At 38.8% G+C, this 27480-nt stretch overlaps 1 protein-coding gene across 2 annotated transcripts; it reads left to right on the top strand.

Annotated features, from left to right (window-relative positions):
- The first annotated feature begins 1 nt into the window (after position 1).
- Positions 2–27480, top strand: LOC129443150 (TLE family member 5). Of its 2 annotated transcripts, none has more exons than XM_055203578.2 (7): positions 2–617; positions 15355–15452; positions 18983–19046; positions 22541–22585; positions 22830–22892; positions 24901–24975; positions 25060–27480. In XM_055203578.2, the coding sequence occupies exons 1-7, from the start codon at positions 591–593 to the stop codon at positions 25285–25287; spliced, it is 600 nt and encodes a 199-aa protein (XP_055059553.1). In that variant the 5' UTR covers positions 2–590; the 3' UTR covers positions 25288–27480. The 2 variants fall into 2 exon arrangements, with proteins under 2 accessions (XP_055059553.1, XP_055059554.1); XM_055203579.2 differs by having other exon boundaries at positions 5–617; positions 25063–27480.

Here is a 27480-nt window from a genome sequence, read left to right as displayed (position 1 = left end):
GTAGAATTCGAAACGTGGCGTGTGGCGTCGTCACATGAGTTCGTCCATACGAGTGTGGAGAAGCGACGGAAGACGCATGATTTCCTAACACAATCTGCTTTTTTCACCCCGACTAGGCAGACAGACGAAAAACTCAGTTTTATACGACAACACTTCGACGCTTTTACACCCGTTTTTATGCATTTTGCGCATTTACTTCACAGTAAACCTAACTGTTAGCATTAGCCGCATAGCTCGACTTTATTATTGCGTCTGTGAACATTGACTTCAGCTTTGATCAGCCTGCCCGTGGATTAATCGTTCATGTTGGCCTATCTCAACCGAAGACTCATTTTTCTTATGTGCAACCGCAATGTCACATAGTAAACACAATCTGTTGTGTAATTGCTATTCGAAAGGCTAAACAAGTGTGGTGAAGAAAAAAATCATCTTGTAACACTGGAGATCAGATCCAGGAAATCTATTCAAGAGATCAGACTTAAGCATTACTGATCAAGTACGACGAAACCAGACCAAACAAAGAGGACGAGGATCTACAGCCACATCACTTCATATACAAGGGCGAATAAAGCGCATTTAAACAGTTTGATATGATGTTTCCACAAGCTAGGCACTCGGTAAGCGTCTCATTCATTTACAGTTATACAATGAATCACCTGCTGTAGCATTGCATATATTCTCAGATTTCCAGCATATGCCTTCGTTTATGTTGCTGAAAGTACACGTGCCACTGTTTCAGGTTGCAATGCAGTACCAAAAATTACCCATGGTGCTTTAACGTGTTTGTTTGGCTTGGTATAATGGTACAGAACCGTGTTTTATGGACATTGTACGATGTAAACACCATATTTGTTGATGTTCCTTGGTTGTAGATCATATTATGCTTTCTTTGGACATGCACTATGGTTTTGGATGAGTATATTATCATGTTTTGTGGACATTCTACAATGTAAATTGCATGTTTTTAGGTTATACCATGTTCATTGGACATACCATGGTTTCTTTGGATATCGTGGTTATGGATATTTATAGTGCTGTGTGTGTGGTGGACAGGGTTCAATGTAAACCAGGGTTGGATAACGATTAATCGCGATTAATAATTTGTAAAATATATCATATATTTGTGTGAACTGTGAATAATAATTATGTATATATAAATATGCACACATGCATTTATAAGTTTAAGGAGAAAAATATATTTTTATATTTAAATAAGTATTTATATATATAATATAAATTATACATAAATATACATTACAAATGTATACACATGTTAATATTTCTTAAATATATACATGCATGTGTGTGTATTTATTCATACATGCATGTATATATTTATTCACAGTACACACACATATATATGATGTAAACAAAAACCTTTATTTTGCAATAGATTAATCGTGATTAATCGTTATGCAATCCTAATTAGGGCTGAGTATTGGCAAGGGCCTCACAATACGAAACGTATCACGATACATGGGTCTTCATACAATACATCATGAGACAATGCGTTGCGATACATTGCAATGCTTTTTCTTTTTTATCAAAAATGTAACAAATAGAGCTGATTTTTTTACTTTTTTTAACCAAAGTGTGTCCACACGAAAACTGCAGGTGTTTTAAAATGTTCAGCCATTTTTTCACTCCCGCTAACTTCTGAGACATTAGCCTCTTTCGCACAGTAATTCTGGTAAATTACCATGAATTTACCAGAATGAATTTACCAGTAAATACAAAAATGTGCTGTTCACACATGCCGTGACGTTCCGTCTTTTTACCAGTAAGACATCATTCACACATCAGTATCAAAATACAGGTAAACTCGAAGAGAAAGCGGAAGTTACCTGTGGCGCCGGGCCGGCGAGCTCCGTGTCGTATTTGTAAACAATGGCGGGTTGTGACTTAACATCGTCGGTCCGTATTTTGTTGTTTTCACATCTCTGGCAAACGGTCGCAAAGTTGCTCGTGACCAAACAACATTGCGTTAGGTTATTATTTTTTTTTTAAAATATCGATAGTAGAGATGGAAATATCGATACAATGTCATGGAAAAAAGTATCACGATAGTTAGCTGTATCAATATTTTTGCACAGCCCTAATCCTAATGTAAATACCATGTTTTTCGGGATTCCAATAGTTATTATACCATGGTATCTTTTGACATATTTTGGTTGTTTAATGCCATTATTTGTAAGTAATATAGTTAAACTGAACCATAATTATAGAGCATTCCATGGTGTCTTTGGACATGTACCATGGATATGTGTAGTACTGGGTTTTGTGGACATTTTAATTGACAAATTTTTAGTACTTTTGTTTTACTATGGTTATTGAACATACTATGGTTTCTTTGGACAAGTAGCATGGTTTTGGATGAGTGTAGTATTATGATTGGTGGACATTGTGCAATAGAAAGGCATGTTTTTAGATGTACTGTTGTTTTACTATGGTTGTTAAGCATATGACGATTTATGTACTAAGGTTAGGTTGTGTGTAGTGGACAGGGCACAATTTAAATACAATGTTTTTCGGATGTCTTATAGTTATACCATGGTATTTTTTGGCATACCATGGTTATAGATAATATATAAAGTACTGTGTTCAGTAGACATATTACAATGTAAATACTAGGGCTGGAACTAACGATTATTTTCATAATCAATTAAGCGGCTGACATGGCTGCAGCATGCATAGTGATATTTATGCACTGCCCGAAAATAGTCCCCTTGGTTATTTTCAATAGCAGGGGACTATTTTCAGGCGCCTCCTGCAGCCATGTTACAGCAGCAAAGTCCTTGAGTATTATGCCAGAATGAGAGTATAGTCCTAGTCATATCTGCCTAGAAAATCACAACTTTTAATTTTCCGTCGGTCTTGATACACAATGTAACTACAGAAGGGTCAAGTTACAAATATGAAAATATCAAAACTCTTTGGTTATTTTTAGCGCGATGCAAATGGTCTAATCAGATTCAATGGACTGAATGGATTCAAAACAGTAAAAATCAAATGTTTAACTCTAGGGGAGCTGGAAAAAAGTGAAGTGTCACTTTAAATGTAAAAAAACATTCTTTGTCAGCTGTCTATATGGATGTCTTGGTGAATACATTTATTCCTCAAGAGCATTGTTGAGTCTTGATATAAAACAAAGTTGTCGCGTGAAGTGATGACTTCAAGCGTCCTCGTCGTTCTCGCTCACGCTGATTGACGTGTGGGCGTGCTTTTCCAGGGGAAGTGCCCATAAAAGGAATATGATACGTAACGTCTATCCATGGTACGTAAAGCCCGATATATAGTCGTGCGTAAGTTCTACGCCGTAGCCTGTGCGTAGCTCTGCATAGCCTGACGTGCACCTCGCAAAAATTTTAACAGGGCATCATTTTTACGCAGACCGCAAGCGCTGTGATTGGTCCACCAGAACCCCTCCCGTCAGGTAAAAAACTGCGTCATAGGTATTTCCGTTTGCGATGGTGAAAACAAAGTTGAGCCAAGTTGAGGAGTTATTTAACTCAAACTGCAACAAAAGTCGCTGTTTATTTACTTCCATCATTGCTGATCTTCTCAAATCATACACAACAAGTTGCTGTTTCTTCTTTGTTTGTGGGTTAACTTGCCAAGCTTCTTCTTCTCTGATGGTCACGCTGCTACTGTGGTTACACGCATGGATACTGCCTACCAGCATTCTGCGCGTGTGTTTGCACGTCGATGCGAAGGACAGCGCAAAAGTATAAATGAAAACCGACGCGGAACCTACGCCGTAGGACCTACGCACAACTATAACGAGCCCTTAAGGGGTACCCATGTTGGAAATGTTCAGAAACTTTTTAGGAAATAGGAGGCGTCACAAGCTCAACTTTTTTTTGACACTTTGCATTTGTTTAATATGAGGATTATGATGATTACAACTCTTTAACTGTGTTAATTAGTCAGAATGCATGAAATACAACAAATTTCATAATCTATTATTATCGTTTTGATCAATTAGGGTAATACAATGGTTGTTGAGTACCAGCGTTTGTTCTGTATCCTCTTTCCATTAGGCATAAAAAAAATTTGTTTGGTTCCGGTTTCCGACCAACCCTGCCAATTTATGTGCGACCCAAATTTATTTTATGAGCTTGGGGAAGAAATAATACACATTAAATAAATACACAAATATAAAAACTTTGAGGCGAACTATAATTTACCTTTTAGTACAGCACCGTTTTTGTAAAGCACGCGTCCTCCAGCAACAAACAAAGCAGCTACACGGTCGTTAACACAATAGTTCACAGCAACGTGATCTTTTGCCCTGCCGAAAGTTGTAAATTACAGACAAAAAAAGACGAGCTGAATAACGATATGCAAGTGGGCTTTTCTCTTCCAGAGAGCACAAACCAAGGCTCATTTTTGCTGGCAGTAAGTGAATTATAATATTTGAATTTATGGTATTATGACCAGGGCTTGACATTAACACCCGCCAAACGCGGGTAAGATTTCAGCCGTAAGGCGGGTTGTAGTTTTCTTAAAAATTATGCGAAATGATAAACAATACGCAATGCGACACTTGGAAACTACAACTCCCATGAGCATTCTGCACCCAGAGCAACGCACAGAGATCTGTTGAGAGACGCGCACGCGATCAGCGGGGCGTTGCGGACCAAAGCGTCACCTTCCAGAGAGCGCGCGAGAGCTGATGGATTTGCGAATGCACAAGAGGACGCAGTCTGAGCGCATACACACTTCGGGAAAGATAAAACAATTGCATGGAAGTGATTGAAGAGATATAAATTGCGTGCACACTCTCAGTGCAAGAGCGAAGAGAAATTCAGCGCATACCTGAATGCACACGAAATCAAAAGAAACCCGCCATCGAGAGGTTCGCGCATCATTTTAATGTAACAATAATGCCCTCCCGACATTTGTCATTAAAAGTCTTAAATCACTTTTATCAGAAACCATTTAGCTTATAAAATACATCTGCATGACAGTAAAATTAATGTACATATCTTGACAGTATTTACTGCTGTTGTTAATAAATATTTAAAGTGGTTATCAATGGGTTTTGTGTTTATCTTTTCAGTTTAGAATTAGTGTTTCTTCTACACCCCTGTTCTACTTTTAATATATTCATTCAAAGTTAATCTATTTATGCCTTACTTACTAGCATGTTTTTCATGCACCTTATATGATCTATACTGATATACCAGCTATATACCAGCTAATAAATGTTGTCTTAATTCGGGTAGTGCATTTGAAATTCAGTCTGCATCTAATTTAGCAAGTAAATTTGCTCGAATTAAAGTCATTTTAGGATGCCAAAGTCAAATTTAATCATATAAAATTTAACTTTGGCTAGTACCTTTGAAAAACAACTAGCCACTTTGGCTGGTGAGCAAAAAAGTTAATGTCAAGCCCTGATTATGACATTTGTTAAAGAGTTCCACTTTTATACTTTAGCCACAGGCACACGTAAGATATTTTACATATCATACAGTGTTTCCCACACATAAGTTAGACTAATTCTAGTTAGACAGATTCAACACCAGCCTCCACATATTGCGTTTTATTTTTTTACTTTAAAACACGCAGTGTATTCGTTCAGCTGCATTTACTGTTCCTGCTCTCTCTCTCTCTCTCTCTCTCTCTCTCTCACACACACACACACACACACACACACACACACACACACAATTAAAAAGAGATAATCCGTGGAGATACGTGGCTCTGCGCTGCGTGAGACAAACACGCAATATGGCCAAAGTCACCTCAAATATATCCGCTATTTAATTTAAATATTTAACAATTTCCTACCTATCCCTTGCTGCCACTGTAAAAAAAATAAAAAATAAAATAAAATAATTTCCCTACAGACCCATGACCTAAACTGACAACCAACCAGAACCAAACTTATTTTTTTTTATGCCTTAGCAAAAACTTTGTTTTTCACTGTATTATTTGCAAACACTTATGTTTATATTTATATATTCCATATTATCCAAAGCAACTTAAGGGCTCATTATAGCTGTGCGTAGGTTTTACGGTGTAGGTTACGCGTTAGTTTTTATTGATACTTTTGCGTTGTCGTCCGCGTCAATGTGCAAACACACATGCACGTCAGGCTACGCAGAGGCTACGGATAACCTACGGCGTAGACCTTACGCACGACTATGAATTGGACTTTACAGTGCATTTAAAATGTTTTACGCTTTATCAGCTCTCTGCTAATGCGGTGCTCTTCCATTTGAGATGCAGAATCAAGTGTAATGTTGCGAAGATGTGAAATTGTGACAAACCCATTATAAAAAGAATTTTTGCTGTCCCGAGATGCATTGAATAATCATTAAGTCTAGTGGAATAGATCACTTTAAAAGATTAACTCTAAATATGTATCAGTGTTCACCACAGAGACGATAATAATCGTTTCACATTTAAGCCTTGATAAACGCTAAAAACCACACGAGTGGCTTTCAAATCATTCTTCATGTCATTGTATTTCTGCGGTCTTATGTAAATGCATGTAAATACAGTGGTCAGGTTTCAGGCAGCATGTATAAATGAGAGTGGCTGTGAATGTATTCTGGTTTAGGTCGGGTCTCTGGGTCCGAGATGCTTGTTTGCACACCAGTTGCCTGGTTCCCTCCCTATAGAGGCTTAATTGTGTCGTTTCCATGAATTGTTCCTGTGCACACAGTGGGCAGCTTGTGTTAATGAGTCCCCAGTCATTATTTTGTTTGCACTCGAGTCTAATTGCCTTTCCCCCGAATGCACACACAGACATATGTGGGCACACAAACACAGAGACGCTAATGAAAACCTCCTCGTGAGAGCTACTTTAAATAAAGCCTTTTTGCTATTTCAGAGAGCAGAAGTTGAGAGATCATTGTGCTGTATCTGTTAAAATAAAAGAATGGGATGGTTGGACATCTGAATTTAAGAAATTTCAATGCCATTAGATGATTAGAAAATGCATGGTTCTATATTTCTAGCTGTCTCACTGTTACTTTAAAGGGCGCCTATTTTGCCCATTTTACAAGATGTAATATAACGGCGTTTAGTTTGGGTCGGTCGGGTCAGCTCACCTCACTTTGCCGTGGTTAGCTTTTCCATCAAGTTGGGTATCACTTCGCAGTGGGATTATAGCCGTATCGTTATATTTGCGCTGCCTACTGCTGTGACATCATACAAGTGAGAGCATGGTTTAGGGTTGGGCGATGTCCCCATAAATTGGCAGTCGACGATGGTTACGTAAACCATCGCGATGGACGATGATATCGTTAGGTGGGGGGGGGGTAATTTTAATTTTTCGTTATTATTCGTTATTATATAATTATTATTCGTTATTTTACTTTATTACTTCCACTTAAGAAAAGTTGTGCACTTTTTATTTTAATATATATTTTACATAAATACTATTCTGTACTTAAAATCTATAATTTTGTTATTTTACTATCCCAACTACTATAGGTTGCACATAAGGGGAAAAAGTAGCTTTAATCCACTGAAGAAGAGTTGTGCACTTTTAAGCACTTTTTAATCTCTTTACATAAATATTTTTTTCTATTTAAAAGCTATAATTTTATTATTTTACTAACCCAACGACTCCTCCGCGCTTTCCAAATTTTGCACGTAAATATCTGTGCATATGTGCCACCAGTACTCCGTCAGAGAGCGGGTCTTCAGCACCACGGGGAGCAGCCAGCACTTCAATCCGCAGCTTATTAAAACTAGACAAAGTGAACAGGGCCAGACACATCGAAGTTTAAACATGGTCTGTGTATGTAAATCCCGCGTTTCGGTCGGAGTGTTGTTCCCGTTTTCTTGTTCTTGACGTTCGCTGAATTCTGGGTTTAATCTGCCGCTTCAGTGCAGTATAGCCTCAATGTAACAATGAGCACGATCTCCCGAGACACTACAATAGGCTACTAATAAATGATTAATATGGGCTGTTTTCTTGTACAAAATTAATTATTTTAAGATAAATGTACAACATGTAAAAAGACAAGATTCTAGCAATGTCAAGATTAGGGATGGGCATTTTCCAGTAACTTACTATTACCAGTAATTTACTATTACTTTTAATATTTAATTTTTTGAATATTTAAGCTCTTAAAGAACGAATATTCGTTTATTTAAATTATGTTAATTAAGACATGCGTGTTTTGTATTTTTCATTTTGTCATAATTTCACAGAAGGCTTAATTAGGAAATATCCACAACAAGCTAAACTTATATTCTGTATGTATATATATATATATATGTATGTATTTTTAAGTTGAAAACATTGTAAAAAAATATATTTTATTTATATATATTTTAAATTCTTCTTAAAAAATATCCTACAGAAAAAAATGCGTTAAAACTTAATGCGGAGCGAAGTCTAGTCAAATCCTTAGTTTCAAGTCGGTCGTTAGTATTAATTCATTACTGTTTGATCTTACATACATTATATTATACCAAATATTATACACTAACCCCAAATCTAAGCGAAGTTTGAGGACTTGCGAAGTTTAAAGTTTGAGGACTTGACAAAGTAGGCTATCATCATTTAAACAGACTCAAAACACCAAGAGCCCGGAGCAAACGAAAAAACACATCTACATAACCGACTGCTCAGTCGCCATTTAAATATCTTCTCAGTTTAGTTTGACATGTATTTGTGAATAAAGAAAACCGTATTTATCCTACCTGCTTCGGTGAAAGCCCGTTCTTCTGACTAGATACAATAATGCTTTGCTTTAAACTGCCATGTGCAGTTATCCGGTTCATTTTCAAAAGAGCACCGCATATAATAAATGTTCTCCGTTTCATTTCGTTCTCCGTGTCTGTCTCCTTATTAACAAAATAAAGTAGACTTTATAACAGAAAGCTTACAAATCTCTCATGATGTGTTGATTCGGGCGGCGGAGAAGCACGTTTAATAACACGTGAGCCCTCACTGAGCCAGTGGCCAAATACGGCGCGGCGCGGACAAAGTAACCCGGAGATAAAAGGAAAAACTTAAATTCGTCTGCATTGCCAAACAATCAGAAATACATACAAATTAATGTTCATGTATATTTTACATTTAAGTGTGTAAAAGACAGTATAGATGAAGTGAAAAAGCATCAAATAAGTTGTTACCCTTTGGTGGCACATTAAAAACAAACAAACAAACATTCGAATAGCATTTTTTAAATTCGAATTATTATTGCCATTCGAATATCCGTGCCCATCCCTAGTCAAGATCAAATGCCTGACAGGATATTTTCACAGACTAACACACGTCACGTCTCAGGCATAGACTACAGTATTTAAAATAGCATATATGCATTAGTTATATTTTCTATTTAATTTATAGAGCAATTCACGCAAAGATATTAGGTTAACTATAGTCTATATAGAAGAGAGTAAGTGTATGTCGACTCGCAGCGGAGTGGGGAGGGGGCGTGGCATCACGATGGTGTCTCTCCATCGTGATGTCAGTCAACCATCACGATGGACGATGATATCGTCTATCGGCACAACCCTAGCATGGTTGTACATTCCCATACATTTATTATTTCTCAGTTCTCCACAAAATTAAAATTGGCATATACACATATAATGCTGACGTGCTCGTCGCGAATGTTCCGCCACAAACTGCAAGTTTGGAAAAAACTGGTATGGTGTTCCTGATTCTAAATCTGTGGATGTTTTTCATCGCTAAAAGGGAGTTTGGGAACTTATAGCAGAGCACAGATGACATGTTTGCTCGAGCGCAAGCTAGCATGAAAGTAAAGCTAATCTTTTACATTATAGCGATGACGCTGGTAGTGACGATTCTCTGAGACCAATTAGTGATCTACAGTGTTTTCGCTTCACATTTGGTATCAGCTCGGGTCGCTTGGAACCCCAACCGAGGTGGTACGAAAAAAGTATTAGGTACTACGTACTGCACCCAATGGAAAAGCTCCCAAAAATAAGCCTACCCGACCCAAACTAAACCAAACCGTGGGGTTCTATGCAAAGGAAAAGCGCCATAAGTCTCAGGTGTGCCCAGAATGTGCGCATGGATCAGCTCCTCCGTGAAGGAAAGAATGCGCATCCTGGTGAATTTCGAAAAAATAGAAAAAATGCGCAGTAACTCAAAAAGTCTTGCATCTTTCACAATTACTCTAAGACCATAATGCCAATTTCGCGCGTGGAGCAGCAGTTATTTCAATGAATTATTTGAGACCCTTTTCTTTAAATTTGTCTTGAAATAACGGATTAATACATTAAACTCTTGGTTAAGAAGTTATTTTGATGTCTTCTTGCTGCTGATGAATTCTTTAAGTACACTGTCCAAAACTGGGCTTTAAGCCTCTTAAATGTCAGCAGAAATGGCCATCAAGAGAAGATTTACAGCAGGATCTCAAATCATGGATTAGAAGTTACTGTTGATTCCTCCATTTAGTCTTTAGTCTTAGAGGTTTACTGTTATGAAATTCAGAGCCTTTGGAATCAAGCCTTTTGGTTGATTAAAGATCACAGAACACCAATCTGATGTAAATCTTGGGTATGTATAGAGTAGTATTTCATCCTTCGTATGTCCAAAGAGTCTTTCGTGTTGTCAGATTTATAAAGGACAGAACAGCCTTTCCGTTTTTTCTAAGAAAACCTCTGAACTCATGCATGCATGCCTCAAATCCTGGAAGCTGAGTGAGGCACGTCACATCGAGGAGCTCACCCCGCGACCACACGCTCTCACTTCCTTACAGCCAGTAGCGGAGTGGCAATCGGGAGAGTCTGGACTTTCCCAGTGGGCCTGTCTGATAATAGTTATACATTTGAGTTATATTAGCAACACCGTCTGTCGGCGTGATGTGCGGCCGATTTTCCGCCGCCCACTGGTCAAACTGTGCAGCCTCTCTGCTCAACAAAGTATATAAAAGTTCTGAACCTGTTCGGCAGGTCCAACATTTTCCAGGATTTATAAAAATACGGGGATCCGTGAGCGGTCCCTCCCCAAATGGCATAGCCTGTCGACCTTTGATGTAAAAAGCCGCTGAACACCTAATTAGCATGGTAACTTTGCACTATACCACATTATATATTTCCTACTATGTATATATGATTTCCATATTATATACGCAAGTATTAAACGGCAAGAATTGTCTCATCTGTCTCTATGGCTCAGGCTGAGGCTTACATCCACTTCTCCCCAACGTGACGTCATCGCTGGATTGCATTGATACAAAAAAAACACGTTAATACCAAAAAGGTAAAAAAGTATTTAAGACCATTTTTGAGACATTTTAAAAATGATATACATATCTTGAGTGAATTATGTACCCATTAATCAACATTGGTGGTTAACCTGCAACACGCTCTTTAATTTGGAACCGCTTCATCAATCAGTTGTAAACGATTGGCAAATCGGGGCCTTGTTTGTAAAAGCAGGCATCTCTGAAATGCAGTTAACAAACATAATCCCATTCACAATTACCATGCTGTCTGGAAATTTAAAAAAAAACTGCATTTACTGCGGCGCTGTGTCCCTGTTGTTCGGGCGGTGCGCGGCGCTGTGTCCCTGTTTCTCGGTCAGCGCTGCGTAAATGTAGATGCATAAATATACATCTGAGGAACCATTCAACTTCAAAGCGTAAATAGTGCAGTACGAGTTGTATGCACCAAACTTTGTTCAAACTTTGTTTTTCAATTTTATCCTAAAATTGAACAGAGATGTTTTCTTTAGTTAAGAACTCCAATAAAAGTGCCTCTTTCTTTACAACCCACAATGAAGTTTTCAGAATCTGAACTTCTAAGAAGTTTAATAGATCAACACAATCATTATAATATCATGAATGAGCCTGATGCTACATTGTTTCTCTCATTTTGAACTAATGTGAGTGTGTAATTGTCACATTTCATTTGTTACTTTGTAACAAAGGCAATCCATAGTCGTGAGCGTTTAGCACACGCTTTCTGTTGCCACTCAAAATACCTTCATTGTCTTCATAGCAAGGCCCTGGCAACCAACACCGAACACCTTAGCAACCACACACCCCTCTCTCTTTCCTATTAACACGTGTGTAGAAGGCTGAGCACTCAAGCATCGCACACACACAGAGGTCTGGCTTCATTATGTTGGCATTGTGTTGTGAGGGTGTACAGGGGTCTGTGGGACATTATTAAAGACAACTGAATTAACAAGACCCCCCTCTCACTACAACACCCCCAATAGAGAGAGGTTAAACCCCCCTGACACACACGCACACACATTGCTACTGCTTGTTAATGTGTTTGTGAAGCTCAGTCATTGTGTGAACGCACACACACGCACACATACAGAGCATGGGTGTAATTGCGAGATGTTTTTTGTCTGTTTCAGAGGGAGTTGAGTGCGCTACATTGTCTGTTCCTGTGCTACAATAACACACCAGACGCAATTTTGGAAACAAAAATGCGGATAAGACCCTGGAGAGCTGTTATTGTGTGTGTGTGTGTGTGTGTGTGTGTGTGTGTGTGGCAGATGTCTAGGGCAGGGAGGCCAAAGTCCTTCATTAGCATCACAAAAGGGGCAACATTGGAGGGCATTTACCCAAACAATAAGATTTTATTATATTTTTTTGTTTCATCCTAGTAATTTAACTGTTGATGTTTTTAAGTCTCTGTTGTTGTCCCGTGACTCCCATTACTCCCTCACTGCCTCTTTTTTCTTTGTCACTGGAAAATGTTATTACTCAGCAATTGCGTTCACAGTTGTTGTTGTTTTATTGAGGTATCAACTTGGTCTCGGATGTTTCTTCTAAAATTGCTTACAAGAAATAAAAACAGAAACAACTGAGATAATTAACTCATTTATTTATTTGTTTTTTTTACTCATTTATAACAAGCCACTTGATTGGTGGACTATAAAAGAAGCTGATTTGTCTAATTTGTCATAACTGCAACTTTCTTAGAACTGATGCCATTTATCCGAGCACATCATTAAAGCCCAGGCGCTCTGAAATTTCCTGAATGCCAGAGAGTGGGAAACCCCGCTTGCTGGTTTTCACCCTGTGCCCCTAACAACCTCTCTAGTGCAAGGAAATGTCAGAGCAGTGCGTATTACAAGCTCGGGTGCGAGGAAGAGTCCGAGTTAGGGCCGCATGATTAATCACGAATCACAGTCTCGATTCATAAATATATGCAATCTTATTTCTAAATGACGGCAATTCACTTGCATATTTTTCCCTGTATTCAGATGCTGCATTCACGTGTTCACGTATTTACATAATAATCCAAGATGCTATATGTGTCAAACTTGCACACTTGCGTGACGTGTAAAGGCGCCAGACCTAAACACATTCGGTTTTCTTGACGGATTTGGAGCGGCAATTTTCACAAAAAGAGAGGAAAACCGCGCGCCATTGCAGAAAATCCTGGTGGCTACGGAGTGACGATGCAATTTTGGTTCCGGAAAAAAGCAAGGAATAACCTCTGGACGTTTCCGAAGGCTGCAAACTCCTGAGGTCGCATATGCAGGATGCAAACGTCATTAAGTCTGGTTTTAGTTAACCAAGCATTACATTTGCAAGTCATACATATTACAATAATTTCTGATTAACTAAGAAAAAACAAGCGTATTGTCAACCTTGGACAAAAATCGTGATTCACATTTTATCAAGAATTGTGCAGCCCTAGTCCGAGTCATGCACTTTGCAAGTTTAGGTGCTAGTAGGACTTCGTGCCCCACGTGTGTTAAACGCTCTTGCGCAAAGTGTAGCCCACAAACCCTCTCATGCGAGGAAAAGCATGCAATGCCCATTTTAATGTGAAACTATGATGATGATAATGATAATAATTAGGGGTGTCACGGTTTTCCAAATCCTCGATTCTATTACATTTTCGATTCTAAGGTCACGGTTAGGGATGGGACGATTACCAGTTTCATGATTAACCACAAAAAATGTCCTGGCGGTTTTTGCACAAGAAGGCATTTAAGGGATAATGCATTGTTTTCATTCGGGGTAAACTTATTAAACAGAAATAATTTCAGGGACATGCAATAATAAATTGTGATTTTCAAAAATAAAACTTGTTCAAATGTTTTCAGTGTGTGTATCAGTTCTTTTTGAACATTTCCATCTCATTTGAACAAAACCATGTTAATATTGATAACCGTGATTTTCATACCGTCCCATCCCTAGTCACGATTCGAGAGCTGCACTCTGTCCGAAGTCAGATCAGGTAGTAGAGTTGTAGCAATACATCCCTCGTGTTTAAAATATAAATCTCTGAAAAGTTTTTTTCCCCGCTTGGCAAGCCGACCGGATGTGACATGAGGGCGTGGCAGCATCAACAATCCCATTTTTTTAATTCGAGGTTCAAGGTTGTGAATTAATTTCGTGACACCCTTAATAATAATTTGAAACTAGGATGGGCAAACATGCCAACTATCATCATAAAGGCCCATGAAGACTATCGTCCATATGCCTGACTATCGTCGATAGACCATAGCATCGTTTATCGGCACAACCCTATTTACTACTAGAGGTAGACCAACTAATCGGTACCGATTAGTTGATGGAATAATTGCAAATCGCAAAATTCCATGCTGATAGTTCTTCAGAGCTGTGTTGTTTGTTTGATATTATTATAAAGTAATTAATTAATCTGTAATCTGCAAGTACAGACCAACCGGTGTTATCGGTAAAATTCACTACCGGTCGACCTCTAGTTGCTAGGTGTTTGCTTTTTAAATCCAGTCTTCCTGTCTCTCTCTCTCTCTTTTTTCCTCTGGCTCTCATGTTTATGGGTTACAGGTGCTGGTGCTGGTTTTTGTTCCTCTAATTGATTTTTAATAGCATGAATACTACAGGGATTACAGAAACACATTTCTCTCCTCCCCGAAAGACACACAGTGACACACATCAGAAGAGATGTAATTTTATGTGTATTGTGAAAGATACTAAAGAAAAAATTGAATTGGATTATATTTGTCAAAAGCACAAAGAATTCAGTAGTTTTTACCACATTTATCTGGTCAAGCTCATTGTGTTTTGAGTGCTCAAATTGATCTCTTTAAATAGATGTGTCTGATTTCACACTGAACACAGCTGCACTTACCATTTAACTCTCTCGCTCTCTGTCTCTGGTGTAATGGTCTTTCTGTCTTGTACTGGGGTCATAGGTCAGTCACCCCTGTTTAAGCAGGTCAAAGGTGCAAAGAAGCTTTTTTGTTTTTTTGCAAAGCTTTATTTTTTTGTAAGCAAACCTCAAACGTGTGTGGTGGAATTGTTGCAACTTGTTTGTAACGGGATAACTGGAAAAACTGGGTTTTAGTGACGTTCTGTTCTAGCGGGCTGTGAGGAACTACGATTGGTCACTGGGACATTTGGATGTGTCAGCACCAGATCTGATTTCTTTTTTTCATTGGCTGTTTTCCAGGCTTCGTCTCAATCGACACAGCCGCTCAAATTCACCACGTCGGACTCTTGTGATCGCATCAAGGATGAGTTTCAGTTCCTGCAGGCACAATATCACAGGTATGCAAACAAACAACCGTGTGTTTATGTCAGTCCTGCCTCCTGCCCAACGCCTGCCAAAACATTCATATCCATATATTGAATTGCATTATACGGATTAAAGGGATAGTGTACCCCCCCAAAAAAATTGTCATAATGTACTCACCCCCATGTTGTTGTAAACCTGTTGTAAACGTTTTTTGCTTCTGTTGAAGATATTTTGAGAAACGATAGTAAGTTGATGATACGCATTGACTTCCATAGTATTTGTTTTTCCTACTATGGAGGTCAGTGGGTACCATCAGCTGTCTGGTCACTATCAATTATCAAAATAATCTTTTTTGTGTTCAACAGAATAAAAATACTCATAAAGGTTAGGAACAACATGAAGGCAAGAAAGTGATGACAATTTTTTTTTATTGGATAAACGCTTTCGATCAAAGCTCACACGACACTCAGTTGTTTACCTTCCTTGTCCATTTGAACTCAACATCACTAAAAATACGACACCGCCCGTGTGAATATCTCACCAGGATGGTGTGAACGTTGCTTCCTGCCATCAGCTGTCAGCACTAGAGATAAGAGCCACTGTGTAAGCGAATAAAGGACATCACACATCAGAGGAAGGAAGAGGGAAATTGAGAAGAAACAGATTAATGTGTTGATGTTTTAAGATCTCAGATGTGCCTGCAGACCGCTCCAAAGCTTTAAAAAATGTTTGTGGCTTTCAGGAAGATGCCGTAGTAAACAACGTAAATATTTTCCTTTGGTTACTGACAACTTTCACAAACACTCCACAATACTGTCAAATAGATCCGCTTTTACACAACCCTGTAATGTAAAGAATCAAAATGTTGTAAACTTTGTTCGAGAAGTGTTAATAAACTCCACACAAACACAATCCTGTAGGCCGCCGTCATTTTCGAAGACTTGCACTTTGAAAGCCGTCTTCAAAAGGTTGCATTTTAAGAACCCCAAGGGGCATTTGGTAATAAGATGTTTTCGTAGATCGGATCACAAGTGGATGACGCTAAAGACAGATGTAAACTGTGTTCAAAACGTTTTGAGCTCGTTCACTTTCGACCACATTCAGACGTTGTTGAAAACACATTGCTTTTGTGGTTGAAACGCGCATGTGGTCGAATGTGTTCAAACAGCCACAAGAGAAGCCACCTACTTTCTATCTATTTATCTAATGTGAGCTACTGAGCACAATGTTTTACATCCTTTCTGACTTCTACTGTGAACACACAGTGTGTACAGCGCTATCTTTAAGTGCGATTTATAGTCGTGCGTAGGTCCTACGGCGTAGCAGCGACGGCGTAGGTTCCGCGTCGGTTTTCATTTATACTTGTGCGTCGCCGTCCGCGTCGACGTGCAAACACACGCGAAACCGCTGGTTGGCAGTAATCACGCGTGTAACCACAGTAGCAGCAGAAGTCGTCACAGAAGAAGAAGCTAAGCAAGTAAACCCACAAACGAAGAAGAAATAGCAACTTATTGTGTATAATTTGAGAAGACCAGCAATGATGGAAGTAAATAAACAGCGACTTATGTTTCAGTTTGAGTTAAATCACTCCTCAACTTGGCTCATCTTTGTTTTCATCGTCTCAAACGGAAATACCTATGACGCAGTTTTTTTTACCTGACGGGAGGGGTTGTGGTGGACAAATCACAGCGCTTACGGTCCGCGTAGAGCCGACGCGCTGTTAGAAATTTTGTGAGGTGCGCGTCAGGCTACGCAGAGCTACGCACAGGCTACGGATAGCCTACGCCGTAGCTACGCCGTAGGACCTACGCACGACTATAAATCGCCCTTTAGGCTTTCATTGATAAAATCAAAGCGTCTGTTCTCCGCGTCTTTCATTAGTTTCATTTTGCAAGCGTGTGAAAATTGCGCGATCTTATTTCCTCAATTGCGCTGAAATATCAGAGAAAGCTCTTACATAAACGCGTACAAACACTGTGCAGCATGTTTACTAAAAACACAAGCAGCGGACTCAATATTAGTTTGTGTCAATTTAAACCCGTCATTTCTACATGAAAGCAGAGGGACTCACCCACAGTTTTCACAGACCATCCCCTCAGTAATCAGGACAAAAGCGGTCGAAAGTGGACAAAAGAGACGGATTTAAATACCAGGTGTAAACTTCGAATGTGTCTCTCTCGTCCACGTGTGATCCGATAGACGAAAACACATCTTAATAACAGGTGTAAACCGGCCCCAAAACGCCATTGGAGCGTAAATGAACCGACAAACTTTTTCGTTTACATTTAAACCCCCAAAAGCCTGTTCAACACCTATCACAACTAAATAAAGCTAAATAACACTAGGGCTGTCACAATTATGAAACTTGACTGACGGTTAGTATTTGTGACGATTATGACAATTAATTGCCTGTTTTAGGACTTTTAATTCTCATAAATTTTTTGTTTGTTCATGAAATCATTTTCACACATTGTTTTAATTATTTAAATTAAATATTTTGCAAGGTTTACCTGGCAGTAAATATTAGTACACATATTTAAAAGTAGGGATGCACCGATATGGACATTTTGGCCGATACCGATAAGCGATAACTCTTTATATTTGGGGGCCGATAACTGATATATATATATATATAGGCCGATAAATATTCATATTAATTTCACAATGAAAACTCCCAGACCGCGGACATCTTGTCTTTGCGCTAGACTAGCATACTCGTCTTAAGCCCGCAACACGTGTCATCTTCGTGCTATGTCACAGAAAGCACCAATCAAAACTCCACATGGCCAGCAATGAGCAAGTGAAGTGGTTCAACAAACCAAAATAATCCATCATTTATCGGCTTTCATTTATCGGCCTAATTTTGCTATCAGACCGATAACCGATAATAATAAAAATAAGCAGTTATTGGCCGATAACGATATGTTGGCCGATATATCGTGCATCCCTATTTAAAAGTAATTATATTAAATTTTATTTATATAGCGCTTTTCACAATAGTTAATTGTTTCAAATAATTAACTAATCAATAAAGTCTCTGAAAATAACTGAAAATAAAAATGCAATCAAATTAAACTGACTATACCAGAACAGGCCTTAAATAGTAGCCAATATGTATCGCATTACAATGTTAGTTAAGAAGTGCCATATGATACTGTCTCATTTATACAGGTGCTGCAGCTCCCCCTTGTGTTTTTAAAGAGATGTGCAATAATTGTGGTGATCTGAATCGATTATTTAATCATTGTGACAGCCCTAAATAACACTTTATCTCATGCATGCAAGATAAAACCCATCTGAAAAAAAACTATTGTAACAAAGAATGTTAAAGATTTTACATGATTGCAAAAGACAGACATAGTGAATTTTTCTATTAGACTTGTAGTCTAGCATTTTATTTTATTCTGTTATAGACATATCTGTATGTATATTTTATCTATTTATTTATTTGAAAAATGAAAAAATCAAAATCCATGGTTTGAGTCATTATATATTTTTAGTAAAACGAATGTCTTTTTAACCACAGTATAACATTTCTATTTCTTTGTCTGTTTTTTGTCAGTCTAAAGTTGGAATGTGATAAACTGGCCAGCGAGAAATCTGAAATGCAGCGTCATTACGTCATGGTGAGTAAAATGTGCATAATTATAACATTTACAGATTTATGCATTTGGCAGACGCTTTTATCCAAAGCGACTTACATTACAAGGTACACATTTTTTATTAGTATCTGTGTTCCCTGGGATCCCCAAAGAGCAAACCTAATATACCATAACAAGTCTTGCTATATTGAGTTTTTTTATGACTTTCCTAACTACTTAAATGTAACCAGACAGGTGCAACGTCTATGTTTTAGTTAAAATATTTCTATTTATATTCTCATCCAAGTTTTGTCTGTCGCAAGATTCCCTGCACATTTGTTCACAATATTTAATCACTTTTTTATTTTAATGCATTTTTAATTTTTGTCTACACTCTCAGAAAAATAGGTGGGTGATTCTCACGAAAACTTGGTTTTAAAAATGTCAAGCATGAAAATGTAAAAATTGCTTAAATTTACTTTTTTTCCCACCAGACATTGAAAAACAAAGTCTGGAGTAAATGGGAACATTAATTTAAAAACTTTTACTTATCATTTAACACTTTTTGTAACATAATTTAAAAAATTAGTCCTAAAAAATCTCATTACCGTAACAGTCAGAAAACATCCACACTGACATATTTTCAAAATGACATGACAAACCTGAAAGAACATAATTTGGAGATTCTGCACATGCATTTAAAATCAAAGTATTATGCTTCTATTAATTAAATTAACATTTAATAAGCATCTGTTGCGGTAATGATAATCAAAATGTCGTGTAAGCATTCTGACAAGACAATATTTCAAATTAACTGTAAAAAAATATCTTACCTGGTAGCCATCTTGAAGTAACTGGTCCATGTGCTTGGTCACTCAAAATCAAACTTTATTAAAATTCTGTATGTGTGCTTAAACTGTTCTCAAAAAGTGTTGCGGAGGATGAGAACATCAGGCATGGACACATCATTTTCCTAATTTTTCTTCATTATTATTATACATGAATATTCAGTAAATATTTTTTCTGTCATCTAAAGTAGTCTAGCAAAACATCCATTTATTTTTTTTCTTAATATTTTTGTGTTAATTTGATTAAATTACAACATAATGCATGTTCAAACACAGCCGGACACATTGCGGTAATGAGAATTTCAGCAGAAAATGAGATAAAATTTACAATTATAAATTCTTATGTTGAAATCACACATTGTGCAAGGTAGAACACAGTATTGTGTTAATTCTAAAGCTTTTTAATGTTACTATATTACACATTTTAAAGCTAAAATCATTAGTGCCGTTGTGTTTCAATGGTTTCGTGAGAATCGCCCAGGTACACAATTTGCACCTAAATGATACATATTAGTAGGTACCGTCCCAGTGGCAGCTTCTGTACCTTTATTCCACCAATGTTTAATTCATAAAAAAAACTTTTTTTATAATACATGTTTGTATGTATTTTCATTTGTCGTTTGTTTTGCTGTTTTTCTTTATTCTTTGTATTTGGTTTCTTTATTTAGTTCTTATTGATTCGTCTGCGTTTTGTCTCTTTTTCTAGATCTGAGTGGTTATTCGCTCATTTATTACCTTTCAGCGTATTTCATTCGTTCTCTTTAACTCTTTGCGTGTTGCTCTCTTCAGACCCTCGGGTGGTTGCACCTTTTCATACATGTATCATTGATCAGTCGAATTGCGAGTGATAATGCAATGTACACTTATTGATCTCTCGCTGACCGATCAATAGAAACAAGCATGCGTAACAGCTGTGTCTGAGCGAGACCTCCGGTGTTTGGCCTGGATGAAGAGATCAGCTGCTTTAGCCCAGAAATAAACACTGAATACAGCCGCCTTTGTCTGCTCCCTCCTGCCTGATCTAAAAAAAGCTCATGTTACATTTTCTTTTTGAAATATCTGTTTAAAGTTATCTCGCGCAAATGAAACCCAGAAACCATGTCATGCTAGGAAAAGTATGCATGCGCATGTTAATGTAAACCTATGATGATAATAATAATAATAATAATAACCATCGCCAACTATCGTCATAAAAGCATCTCTTGGCGATATGTCTGATGATCGTCGTTACACAATACTATTGTCTATTGGCACAGCCCTAGTCCCCAGTGCTTTTATCAACCTAGAACAGCGGTTCCCAAACTTTTTTCCCAACCGGGTTGGCGCACCCCCCAATCACCACTTAAAAAAAAAAATAAAACGCAACAAATCTTTGTTGTCTTGCCCTAAATACTTATGTTTAATCATGCACAAATAACCAGGGACGTAAAAAGTTGGGTGTAAGTCCTACGTCGGGCTTAGCTACGTCTAACATTGTGAAAAATATTTACGCCTGTTGCCCAATCTGAAACTACGACCAGACGCAGCTATGCTCAGCTCAGTAGCAGTCTTCTAAGTTTGTATCAAAAACTAATAAATTATAGTTTTTTATTTAAAATAAAAGCGATTACAAAGGAAATGTAACAACCCAGTAACTTAGTTTTGGTAAACCATTCTCGGCAAGCATGTGAAAAAATAGCTCATTAAAATTTGTCTCCCCTTGTGATGTCAGATGAATTTTTTACCATGTTTTCCCCAGTTCAATTTTCTGTAAATACATGCAAATAAAACATCATTTTTATTAAGAATTTGGCAGAATTTTTTTAGTAGTTGACAGAATGCAACAAAATTATCTTTTTACTTCAACACATACCTATAAATAGTAAATCTAAAAAAAGTCCGAAAGGGACCACAGCTGCATTTATGTACCAATGAAACAGGCCAACATACACCTGTTTTTCATAAACATCAAACAATTTCCAGCAATCTAATGAAAAATGCATTTAAAAGAAGTTTTCTTAGGACCTATCGTCATCTGCACTTTGATGCAAAAGCTGTCCTTGGGACACGGTACCTATTTAACTCTTTCCCCGCCATCGTCAATTAAGAGAAAACGCTTCTCTGCCAATGACGAGTTTTTAGGGCAATCTATATTTCTGCTATTATCCACCAGGAGGCGCACTTACCCAACTTATAAAACCCTAAAGAATCCACTAATCCAAAAACAGTAAAAACAATGTATTTTTTAATTATCGCTCTGCATCTGATCTCTAACAAAAGTCCTTTACAAAAATGCAATTATTTCAGCCATTTGTTCAAAATTTTGTCTTTTTTAAAGAAACCTACACATATTTGAGAGGTAATAAAGGAGAACAGATAATAATAATAAAGTAATAAATAAATTAATCATATTTTTTAAAGCAGAGGGTCTGTTCTTTCATTTAATATATTGTATATTTATATATTTAAAGAAAATCATAAAAATGCTGCCGCTGTCTGGCAACTTCAAAATAAAATGCTGGTGGGGAAAGAGTTAATAAGGCCCTAATAGGTACCCTTTAGGTACAAATATGTATACCATTGAGGTACCAATATACACTCTATATTTGCTACGGTCTCAGACTCTGCACCTAAAATGAAGAAAGATGTGTTCAGTATTGCTGTGTATATTTGCTATTCTCAAACTTCCTCTTCATGTGTTTCTGTCTGCAGTATTATGAGATGTCATACGGGCTTAACATTGAAATGCACAAACAGGTAAGAACCACAGCAGTCTCTCTTACTCCCTGTCTTTTAAATCGTTCCTAAAAATAAATGCTATTTAGACCTGCGTGCGGTTTCTTGAGAAATCACAGATGTTGCCCCGCGTTGTATGGCTTGTGCATATGCAGCATCCTGGATTTAGTTGTCTTGCATCTCACATTTGTGCAACTTCAGCATCCCCAGCTGTCTCATTATTGGAAGTAAATCCAAGAGTAATGTGTGTTTGTTTTGTCCGCAGGCAGAGATTGTAAAGAGATTGAATGGGATCTGTGCGCAGGTGTTGCCGTACCTGTCTCAAGAGGTCAGACTGTGTGAATTATTTATGATACACGCACTACAATGAGTGTCAGACTCATTAGTTTGATATAAGAAATGTTTGGTTGCCTCTTAAGGGATCTGATGGGGCTCTTAATGTTTGATGTAGAGTTTATTCTAATAATTGTGACCCTACATGTGAAAACCCATTTTAGGGGATTATACTTTTATAAAAAAAATAATTCTGATAATCTACTCACCCCCATGTCTTCCAAGATAAACTTTGTTTGCAATGGTGGATCGTCTACTTTGCTTTGCAAGACGCGCGCATTCAGGTGCGAGCAAGAGTCCAAGACGCGCGCATTCAGGTCCGAGCAAGAGTCCAAGACGCGCGCATTCAGGTCCGAGCAAGAGTCCAAGACGCGCGCATTCAGGTCCGAGCAAGAGTCCAAGACGCGCGCATTCAGGTCCGAGCAAGAGTCCAAGACGCGCGCATTCAGGTCCGAGCAAGAGTCCAAGACGCGCGCATTCAGGTCCGAGCAAGAGTCCAAGACGCGCGCATTCAGGTCCGAGCAAGAGTCCAAGACGCGCGCATTCAGGTCCGAGCAAGAGTCCAAGACGCGCGCATTCGGGTCCGAGCAAGAGTCCAAGACGCGCGCATTCGGGTCCGAGCAAGAGTCCAAGACGCGCGCATTCGGGTCCGAGCAAGAGTCCAAGACGCGCGCATTCGGGTCCGAGCAAGAGTCCAAGACGCGCGCATTCGGGTCCGAGCAAGAGTCCAAGACGCGCGCATTCGGGTCCGAGCAAGAGTCCAAGACGCGCGCATTCGGGTCCGAGCAAGAGTCCAAGACGCGCGCATTCGGGTCCGAGCAAGAGTCCAAGACGCGCGCATTCGGGTCCGAGCAAGAGTCCAAGACGCGCGCATTCGGGTCCGAGCAAGAGTCCAAGACGCGCGCATTCGGGTCCGAGCAAGAGTCCAAGACGCGCGCATTCGGGTCCGAGCAAGAGTCCAAGACGCGCGCATTCGGGTCCGAGCAAGAGTCCAAGACGCGCGCATTCGGGTCCGAGCAAGAGTCCAAGACGCGCGCATTCGGGTCCGAGCAAGAGTCCAAGACGCGCGCATTCGGGTCCGAGCAAGAGTCCAAGACGCGCGCATTCGGGTCCGAGCAAGAGTCCAAGACGCGCGCATTCGGGTCCGAGCAAGAGTCCAAGACGCGCGCATTCGGGTCCGAGCAAGAGTCCAAGACGCGCGCATTCGGGTCCGAGCAAGAGTCCAAGACGCGCGCATTCGGGTCCGAGCAAGAGTCCAAGACGCGCGCATTCGGGTCCGAGCAAGAGTCCAAGACGCGCGCATTCGGGTCCGAGCAAGAGTCCAAGACGCGCGCATTCGGGTCCGAGCAAGAGTCCAAGACGCGCGCATTCGGGTCCGAGCAAGAGTCCAAGACGCGCGCATTCGGGTCCGAGCAAGAGTCCAAGACGCGCGCATTCGGGTCCGAGCAAGAGTCCAAGACATGCGCTTTGATACATCATCCGTGACCTTTCTACGTGATGATGTAATACGTAAGGTCACGCTGGTGCATCACACGACCAGTGCAAGACAAAAAGTTGTGGTTAGAAAGTACTTATTTTTTGCAAAAAGACATTTCCGTATATAAGACCCTTATGTCTCAGTTGGGATCGTTTAGAGCCCTTTGAACTACATTGAAACTGTAAACTCTTGAGGTCCACTAAAATCCACTGTATGGAGAAAAATCCTGAAATGTTTTCCCTTAAAAAACGTAATTTCTTCTCGACTGAACAAAAAAGACAAACATCTTGGATGACATGGGGTGAATAAATTATATGGATTATTTTAATGAAACTGCTCCTTTAAGTCATTTTTTTCTACATAAATAATGTAAAGAACTTTCTTATAACCTTGATATATTTAATACTGACAAAGTAATAAATTGAAATCAGTGTAAAATCGGTTTCAAACTTTGACGCATAATTTGATTATAATACTTAGCCTGAATTGAACAGACATGATGACATTTGTATACGTATTTGTAAAGCACCAGCAGCAGGTCCTGGGGGCGATTGAGAGAGCCAAACAAGTCACTCCTCCTGAGATGAACTCGATCATTCGGGTAAGCGTGCGTGCAAAGTTTTCCCCGACATATTTCTACGCTACGTCCATGTTTTTGTTTCATTGCTTGTTTGTTTAATCGCAGCAGCAGCTTCAGGTTCACCAGCTTTCTCAGCTTCAAGGTTTGGCGTTACCCATGGCCCCTCTGCCAATGGGCTTGACTCAGCCCACCATGCCCGCCGTCACCTCCAGCTCTGGTCTCCTGTCGCTGTCCAGCATCCTCGCGTCTCACGCTCACCTGGCCAAAGAAGAAAAGAACGCACGCGACGCAGCCGACGGCCACCGCGATGACGACGCCGACAAATCTGACTAGCACAACGGAGACTGAGAGGGATGACAGGAGGAAGAGAAATCTGTTCAAATCATTTCCACTTACTCTTTCTTTCTCTCTCTAACTAGATTCAATCTCACTTTCTCTTGTTCTTCCTCGCTGCAGTCTGTCCCAAATATTCTGATATGAAGAAAATGAATCATTTGTTTGAATCGAAACTTTGATTCACTTGCTTCACTCACAGGCATTATTACTGATGTTCATATTTAGCTATAGAGATTACCGTAGTAGAGACTTGGGTGGACAACACTTTAGCAATCAAAAAGCAGCCAATCAGAGCACCCAATACATCATAGTAGTCATAAAACGCACCCCTGTTAACCATTCGGAGCATTGTTTTGCATTACATTTTCTTCTGAATATGTAAAACTATTTTCTCTTGTTAATTATTTTAGCTTTTTTTGACTTTTTAAGGTTACACACACACACACCATGGGCCTGATGTATAAATGTTGCATACACAAAATTTATATATAAAAAAAAATGTGCATCTGAAATCTTATAATCTTGACCACATGTCTCTTATATTTTGACCACCCGCAAGCTTAACTAACTAACCTTGCATCATTATGAAAAGAAGGTCCAAAAGCACACTTGTTGGTTAGTGAAGCACTTGCATTGGTCGGCTCTGAACCCATCACAATCCGATCCAATCCGTGTTAACCAGTGATTATCTTCTTACAGAGATGTTAACTTTCTCGAAGCCTTGAGCTGACACAAGTCCCAATAGTCTAAGCGACAGTACTGTCACATGTTGTATATGCGATTTCAATAGAAATGATCGACCCATTCTCACTGAAAATGATTTGTCTAGCGTTAGTTTGCAGTGTATGTTGTTCCATGTGTGGCCAGAAGGTTGCACTGTTTAGCAAATGAGTGCGTTTTGGGTTATTTGTAAAGATGTGAGAGGATGTTTAAAATGGCATACTAGCATACTACCATTCGTAGCGTAGACATTATCTGCATGAAATACATTGGATGACTACGTCTGCTAAAATGTGCATTAACGACACTTCACAAAATCGTGTTTCCCATAATGCACCCGCGCATTGCAAGACTAACAGAAATAATACGAATTTAAAGGGATAGTTCACCCGAAAATGAAAAATCTGTCATCATTACTCGCTCTCGTGTTGTTCTAAACCTATGAGTTTTTATTTTTTTATTTTGATGAACACAAGAATATATTTTGATGATAAGCGCACAGCTGCTGTAACCATTGAAACAAATATTATGGAAGTATTGGGACAAATGATGGTAAGCACACAGTTGATGGTACCCATTGAATTCCATCATATTTGTTTTTCCTACTATGGAAGTCAATGGTTACAGTCAGCTGTATGCTTACCATCATTTATTAAAATATCTTCTTTTGTGTTCATCAGAAAAAAGAAATTCACACACGAGGATGAGTAAATAATGACAATATTTTCATTTTTGGGGTACTGTCCCTTTAAGTAACTTTCTTGGTTACTCTGTAAAGGGTTGCTAATGATATAACTGAACAGATATGCAATGCCACAATGAAACATTATTGTTTGAACACTATTTTGCATGTTATATGTTTCCCATAGTACCTTTAAAAATAGTAGGTTGTCTACAGTCTGCGTTTGGTGGTCTGCAAGTATTCGATTTCAGACATAGACATGGCGTTTTAAAGACATGCTACCTATGGGTGTGAATAAGTGATGGTGCATTATGGGTATTTTTTCCATTTTTAAGTCAAGTAAATGTTTATGTGCCCATAATTCATTTCTTTTCATTGTTATCACGCTGACAGTGCTCATGTGTCAGTGTGGTATACATGCTGAAATCTAGTCATATAAATGGGTTAATTTTATTTTTAGATTTGATTTCACTCGAAAGTTTTTCCAAAGAAAATGAGAAAGGGTTAATTTTTAAAACGATGCGTGCTGCCGCGATGGGCCAGTTTATATACATATATAAATATATCAATATACATATAATTTTGTAAAGATTTTTGTATGTATAAAGCTACATTTATGGTGTATGCGTGCCGGAGGACACCCGAGACCAGTTTTGAGTCGTGGATGCTGTGATATACAGAAATCTGTCATTATGTAAAATGGTCTGGCTGCTTAGTTGCTTCACATTCAATACCTCTGCCCTTGTCTCTATATTTCTACTGGACCTCAACTGACCCCCCCCCCCCCC

The sequence above is a fragment of the Misgurnus anguillicaudatus genome, unplaced genomic scaffold, assembly GCF_027580225.2.
Source record: "Misgurnus anguillicaudatus unplaced genomic scaffold, ASM2758022v2 HiC_scaffold_26, whole genome shotgun sequence".
NCBI lineage: Eukaryota > Metazoa > Chordata > Actinopteri > Cypriniformes > Cobitidae > Misgurnus > Misgurnus anguillicaudatus.
This window is presented reverse-complemented; position numbering and strand designations above follow the sequence as displayed.

Excerpts from the sequence above, each read along its gene's own strand:
- LOC129443150 (XM_055203578.2), top strand. The coding sequence starts at position 591 with ATGATGTTTCCACAAGCTAGGCACTCG. Across the intron at positions 15,453-18,982 it reads CTGCAGGCACAATATCACAG|TCTAAAGTTGGAATGTGATA; the intron begins GTATGCAAACAA and ends GTTTTTTGTCAG. Across the intron at positions 22,893-24,900 it reads TGCCGTACCTGTCTCAAGAG|CACCAGCAGCAGGTCCTGGG; the intron begins GTCAGACTGTGT and ends GTATTTGTAAAG.